Below are 7581 nucleotides of genomic sequence, written 5' to 3' on the forward strand. Positions count from 1 at the left end.
CTCCATGTGTTTTGATTTAGAATATGTATTTATTAGATTTCAGCCTCGTTTTACAGTATAGCTTGCATGGTTTTTACGGTAAAATGGTCCTAGCCTGTGTGTATCTGTACTTCTCCGTAGGGGCATGTGAAGAGCCACAACTTGCCCCAGACGGATTGGAACACAGGAAACCAAAGCAGATAAAATCACCGAGTCAAGCCTACATCGATCTCCCTCTTTGGAAAGATGGCCAGAGAGAGAATCTGGTGGAACCCGAAAGCTGGGAGGAGAGAACCCCGGTGAGCCCTGCCACCAGCATTCCTCAGGGGACCCCTCCGAACAGTCTGAGCAGATCCCCCCAGAGGAAGAAGACAGAGTCTGCTCTGTACGGCTGCACCGTGCTGCTGGCGTCGGTGGCTCTGGGCCTGGACATCAGAGAGCTCGCGAAAGCACAGGCTGCTGAAGACCCGTTGCCCAAGGAAGAAAGGAAGAAACGCGAGGGCATCTTCCAGCGGGCGCCTAAGTCCCGGAGCAGTGCCAGCTCCGCCACTAGGCTGCCAGCCGCAGGCGAGGGGACCAGCAGCCCATCCCCGCTCCCTCCGTCCAGCGCCGCGAACCTCCTGTCCATGCCTTCTCTCTCCACCAAGTGCCTGCTGCAGACTGATGGCGAAGATTCCTTCGAGAGCAGCACACACGTCCCTTGTGACCCCAAGGTGCCCATTCCGGATCCTTGCCCTGCCTTTGGAAGGAGGGATCAGGAGTCAACCCCCGTGCCAGGACTGGAGACCCATCGTGGTGTGTGGGGAAACCTGTCTCCTCCCTTCACGGTTCCAGCACGTGCGGACGCATCTTACGCTGCTTCTTCAAAAGAAAGAGCAGCACATCACCGACGGACCATGTCTGATGGAAGTGCTTCTCAGCCCCCAGGTAGGCTGCATTCGTGGGTGAAAGTACCAAACACCACTGTAGAGGATAGACTGTAAAATTGTATGGCTCTCTGATTTTATCTTCTCCAAGTGATTACATTTACAAATTTGTTTTCACATAAATCTTTGAATTTTACCCTGCTCTTTTGTTTGACTTTATCATTTGGATCCTTGGAGGAGTATAATTAAGTTTCAGTAACTTAAATACATAACAGAATATTAAAACAGAAAGAGGGGCTTCCCTGGTGGTGCAGTGGTTGAGAGTCCGCCTGCCAATGCAGGGGACGCAGGTTTGTGCCCCGGTCCGGGAAGATCCCACGTGCCGCGGAGCGGCTGGGGCCGTGAGCCATGGCCGCTGAGGCTGCACGTCCGGAGCCTGTGCTCCGCAACGGGAGAGGCCACAGCAGTGAGAGGCCCGCGTACCGCAAAAAAAAAACAAAAACAGAAAAAGCACATGGAGAATAACTGCCCCAAGCCCCTTGTGGTAGGAAGGAGAGTCATTTGCCAAAATCTGAACCAAATAATTAGTGGGAGAGTTGACAGTAAAACTAGTCGTTTGACACAGTGTCACCTGGCTTTGCTGCCCAGGTTTATGTTGAGATTGAGTTTAGGGGGTGTAAAAGTCGAATGGACAGTAGGTGCTGTGTGGGGAATGCCACTAGTATTCCTTTTGTATATAAAGATAATTACAACTACCTCAGATATAGATCATGAGGATTAAATGAGATAATGTATATGAAAAATGCTTTTTAGTTTGTAAAATGTTATGCTAGGATCGGTTATAAAGTATATTAAAACTGAAACTGCTTTCATTTGTGTTATCTTTTCATTTATCTCTTTAAGTGCTACGCCTAGACAAGATTTTTTTTCATATTATTGTTCATTGTCTTTAGATAAATTGGTTTATTGCCCTTTTATGATGCAATAAAGTATTAGTAATTTATAATTGCACACAGTGAAACCCTAGCACAAGAATCCCATAAAAAAGCATTCTTTTTTCTTAGTTTGAAGCCAATGATTATTTGCTACAGTGGTAGTAAGTCAGTTCTTCAGAACAAAAAAGGGAGGCTGTAACATGTAAAACAGTATCTGCTTTCTTATTTTCATTAATTTTTTCAAATCATCACCTGAGAGTGAATTCAGTCATATTCACCGTCATTTTTAAGTCTTAACTTTAGTCCAGTCTAACCCATTGTGAAATCTATCCTGTTAATAAAACACTTCTAATAATCATTGTCCTAAGTGTATGATGATGACTTAGCTCTTTATAGGTGTCGTTTCCATAGGTTCAAGCAGTCTTTCCAACCTTGTAGTACTTTTCCATAAAAACAAACATTCTCTCCTAACAATTTTAAAGGTAAGGTTTGTGTTCAGGTTCTTTTGTGAAAGCTCACTTTAAGGTGGTCACCTAAGGGAAGTCATCCTGGTTATTTTCCTTGCTATCCATTGATTTCGACATCACTGTCTTTCTAATCACACACTGTCTTTGCCTCTTCAACCAGCTGGTGCAGCTCTCATCTCAGCCCCCGGAGCCTCTCAGCTGCCCCCTGAGTGGGTTTGGGGGACGTCCCCCTCGCCGCCTGGACCCCATAGTGACCTGCCAAGTGAGGTCCCACCCGAAAAACAGAGAGCTGTCCATATGATGCCTCTGCCCCGTCCTCCCCACCTAAGAAGCCAGGTAGGTGCCCCAAAGGCCTTCCCGCAGAGAACAGAGTCTCAGCCCGCACAGGCCTGCCCTGTGGCGGGCGGTCCAGAACCAGCCCCTGACTGTCCCCTCGGTGCCAAGGAGAGAACTAAGCCCCACGTGCCTTCCTTACTGGATGCCGACGTGGAAGGCCAGAGCAGGGACTGCACGGTGCCTCTGTGCAGGCTAAGAAGCAGAATGAGCCGACCATCCCTGTACGAACTGGAGAAAGAATTTCTGTCTTAAGTGCCTTATATTGTTCAAGCATTTTTTTTTTTTAAGGTGAACAAATGAAAACAGTGTGTCTACCTTTGAATTGTTTTATGCTGCTGTGTTTTCAAAGCTGTGGCCATGTTACTAAACTAGTAATGGATGTCTAACTTCTCCAAAAATATATGTGATTGCGGTTGGCTGACTGTATTGTTATTCCACTGGATTCTTACCTAGCAACTTGAAACACTACACACGTGTAAAACAAATGTGCAACAGTGTACATCTGTGTTTAAGCACAATTTTAAATGCTTTGTTCGCTCCCATTTATATCCTTGTCTATTAGTACACACAGAAATTGTAATGAGTGCGCCATTTTTGTTTCCTTCCTTCCTGTTTCCTTCCTTTTGTCTTCTATTTTCCTTTACCTTCTTCCATTTCTTTCCTTTTTTTTTTTTGTTATTTGTGCAACAAGAAGCCAAGAGTAATGTGATGTTAGCAAGTAAAGATGTTTATGTAAAAAAAATTTGATGACTAGAACAGATGGAGAGTCCTATGTGAACTATCTAACGAACTCGGCAGTAGGCTTACAATGCATAAGTATGTCCAGATCTCACCTAAAATATGCACTATTTCTCTCTTTGAGAAAATTTTACTGAATGTAACTCGTAAAAGTTTTAATGAATGTAACTTCTAAAAATTTTATCCATTAGAACTCCAAAGTAGATTTTTCAAAAAGCCAGTCATTGACATTTGACTCAGACCATACTGTATACAGTTGAAAGGTGCTAACCTGTGTGTTCTCCCTGTAGAAAGGATCTTCCTTCTTCCTTCATCAGTAGCCATTGATTTGGTATCCAGAAGCGTAAAGCGTTTCCTTTTGTCGTAGAGTTTTTAAAAATCAATCGATGCGTGCGTTACGTGCCGAAGAAAATTCATGTCATTTAATATTATTTTTCTCTGTTTAAATGCATAATCATCCTAATAATCTCAAATACAGTTAGAAACACTGCAAAGTCAAGAAACAGCAGTACGGTTAGAATTTAAGTGTTTTAGAATAGTAGTTATTCACTTAATTGTAGATACATGTTAGATATCTGTTGGGTGGGACAAGCTGATGTGATAGAATGGAGAAATTAAGTTATTTTCAGATGTGGGTTTATACAGCTAATCTTTGGATAGCAGATCAGGTTGATTTTAAATTATTTTATGAGTCACTTTTATAAATCATAGAGTTACGATACAAATAAACTACTGAGTTATTAAGCTACTGAAATGGCTATCCAGGAGCTTGGTAAACTTGCCTGGGTTCTTTTGTTAAATCTATTATGCTTCTCTCCCTAGAATATGGTTATTCAGATGACACACAATAAGCATTTTAAATTTTCCCTACAGTAAAAAACTGTAATTGCAAACATTACTTGATATTTCATTTAAAATTTTACCTTGCTTATTAAGGTTTACTGAATAACTGGAAGGTCAGTGATTTAATCCGGTGTGATAAAGTATCTACCTATAGTAGGAAAAAAAAAAAGGAGGAAAATTATATTATTTGGCCACTTTAGAAGCTCTTAGTCATCTAACAAGTATGCCACTGCAAGTGATGAACAGGGCATGACAGGATTATTTTAATATAAGCGCATTTTGCCTTAAGGAAATTCTTGAAGCACAATCTCAGGTCCTTAATTACATTCTGTGGTGTTATGTTCCATTCTATGATTTGGCTTCACTTTTGGGTGGTAGTTGAATTACATAACAGAGATTTGGTTTCCTCAAAATTGTATCACATTTGAAACTGTGGTTGGCTACTTCATACTCAGTCATATGAGGGCATATAACTTCCAGGTAAAAGTAAACGAAATACACGCCTACGGTAATACATGAAACACGAAATATAGAAACTGTGTTTTCAGTTTTGCTTCTACCAAAACATCGTGTGTGTGTGTGTGGGTGTGTGGCACTCTGTGTGAGGGTAGGGGAGTGATGGATGTCCGTCTGTGTGGTCCCTCTACTCTGTTCCTGTTTAGCTTTATTTTAGTCAACTCTACATTATGATGACTTTAGAAATGAAGTTACATTAAAAAGATAATTGTCATATAAGGACTCGATCTCACATGTTACTGCAGATAGTTATTTTTTGCTGAGATCTGTTGTACATTTGCGATTTTCTATGTGTATAGGTATACTTAGCGGAATCTGGTTATTTATTTTCACATAGACTTAATAGCTCACTGAAAGATAAATTAAGCTGATTACTATTAGTCAACAGTTAAGGTGCTCCCGCTGCAGAGATTTGAGGCCTGGGCCTGATACGCTGTATTATGAAGCTTTGTGACTGAAAAAGATGTTTACGTATGTTGTCTATTTTTTTTAATAAAGTTTTTTTTATAGCTTGTCTACTTGCTCAGTGGCTTTGATCTCCTGATGATTGTGGCTGTAGTTTGTAACGGTTCACTTTGTATTCAATAAGGAATATGTGTTAATGAAGATTATTAGTAAGTCAGGTATTAACCTGCTAAATTCATTAAACTGAAGGATCATGATATGAATCACGGGATTAAATGAAATACTTTATTTAAAATGTTGTTTGGTTACGTTGAAACGTTGCATTTCGTCGTGAGAATTTTGCAACTCCAGCTTTTCAGAACGCACCTTTTCGCAGAGTGAATTACTGTATGAAGTAAATCTCAGTTGATGCTAGAGCACTGTGATTAATGAGACATGTTGATTATTAGCATGTTTAAATCAGAAGAATTTCAAAACCCACCTAACATCTGGTGATTCTTGGTAAGCAAGAAAAACTTCGGTGAATTAGAAAAGTAGATGGTAGCATTTCGTGCAGATCCAGGCAGCACCCTATCGTGTAAGAGGGAGAAAAATTTAACGTCTGTTGTGTATCTGCTGAGTGTTAAGGACTCTCCTAGGTGCCCATATAAGGCACTTCCTATAATTCTCTTTAGTGAAGTTTGTGAGGTAGGTAGTAGTATCCCTGTTTCATCAGATGTGAAACGGGCACAGAGAAGTTCGATAAAGTTCCAAAGACGCACCACCATTTACCTGTTCACACCTGTTGTAACCATACATATAGCATAGAAGATGGAGGCTTCTATGGAATCCGAAGCTAAGATAGTGTTTCACACATCAAAAAGTTCAAAATTCTGGAACGGCTGAGTACTTACTTAAAAACGAAGCTAACTGGTTGATACGGCGGGATACTTCCTCAGTAACTGTGAAATGAAATAGAAGGTACTAAAACCTGCATATCCAACAGATCAACTCAGAGAAAAAGCAGTGTTCTGTTCAGTGGGTTTATAAATATGATGAAATTATTTAAGAACTGCAATATAAATATAAAATAATTGGGCTTAAGCTGTATGTACTCTTTACTTCTGAAAAGGTCAACATGCTAAAACACAGTGAAAGATGAGGCTTTTGTGAATGAAACAATGTAATAAGTACCACATACAGTGGAGCAAAAACTAGTTGTTCTTGTTGTTTAGCAAGAAATAAGTAATTTGAATATGCTGCAGACTCATTAAGTGCCTACTGTGATAGCCACTGGGAAGGACTAAAGGAGTTCAGTGATGAGCAAGAGAGACACCACCTGGGTACTTGGCTGCATGGCTCTTAAGATCTAGTAAGAAAGACATTGAGAAGCTAAGCGTGGCCAGCTTCATGGGTTCGGATTGGGCTTCACACTCAGGATGTCCCTGAGCTTGATTTTAATGCTTTGCTAACACTGTCTTGAAATCCTTAAGAAATTTTGGACCGGGGCCCCTCATTTTTATTTTGCACTGGGCCCTACAAATTATGTGGCCAAGCCTGACTACAAGTGAAATGCGGGTTATAGAAGGTGAAGTAGTTGCTGTTCTGGTAGCGCTGGCAGAGCAGATCTAACCTGGGGGGTTCAGAGGAGGCAGCTGGAGGAAGTCAGGACCTCTGCTGGGTGAGAAGTGCTCCCTGCAGAGTCACTAGCTTGTGACTTGTTTCTCTTGGAACTTACGAGATTTCCTCTTTGCCTTTCAGCATTTTTACCATGGTCTGTGTTGGTGTGGATCTCTGCATATATCGTACTTGGAGTTTGTTTAATTTCTTGGATGTGTAGATGTTTTCCAGCAAAGGTAGGCTTTTCAGCCATTATTTCTTCAAGTATTTTTTCTGCTTCTTTTCCTCTCTCCTGGGACTCTCATTACACGTATATTGGTGTACTCAGTAGTGCCCCACATTTCTCTGAGGCTCCGTTCATTTTTATTCATTCTTTTCTCTCTTTTTTTTTTTCAGATTACATATGCTATATTGATTTCTCTTCAGGTTCCTTTATCTTTCTTCAGTTCCAATCTGCTGTCAAGCCCCCCTAGTAACATTTTTCATTTTAGTTATTGTATTTTCAACTCCATAATTTCCATTTCATTCTTTTTTAAAACTTTTCTCTCTTTATTGACATTTTCTTTTTGACCAGACATTGTCATCATACCTTCCTCCTTCAAGCGTATTTTTCTCTGGTTCATTGAACTAAGGTACAGTGGCAGCTTTCAAGGTATGAAATCTGAGATCCGTACCCTGTCACAGGCCATCTCTGTTGCCTCCGTTTCTCCCAGTGTATGGGTCACACTTCCCTGTCTCTTTGTATGCCTCACTTCTTGTTGAAAAGTGGTCATTTTAGGTAATACATTGTGGCAACTGTGTATCATGATTCCCCTCACCTTCTCTCCAGGTCTTGTTTTTGTTGTTGTTTGCTTGTTCGTTTAGTGATCTGGCTGGACTACTTCAGTGAAATCTCTT

General features: G+C 41.0%; 1 protein-coding gene across 1 annotated transcript in view; it reads left to right on the forward strand.

Moving 5' to 3' along the window:
• The window catches only part of MAP3K21 (mitogen-activated protein kinase kinase kinase 21), a gene marked incomplete at its 5' end in the record, with an annotated part of 48895 nt that extends 44944 nt beyond the window's left edge, over window positions 1–3951 (forward strand). Inside the window, 2 exons of the mRNA XM_082674121.1 lie at window positions 121–906; window positions 2408–3951. Of these exons, the coding sequence (XP_082530247.1) occupies window positions 121–906; window positions 2408–2835 (1214 nt within the window). The 3' untranslated portion in view covers window positions 2836–3951. The remainder of the gene's footprint in view (window positions 1–120; window positions 907–2407) is intronic.
• Between the last annotated feature and the right edge of the window lie 3630 nt (window positions 3952–7581).

Source organism: Grampus griseus (genome assembly GCF_964374135.1).
Source record: "Grampus griseus genome assembly, chromosome: 16".
Classification (NCBI taxonomy): domain Eukaryota; kingdom Metazoa; phylum Chordata; class Mammalia; order Artiodactyla; family Delphinidae; genus Grampus; species Grampus griseus.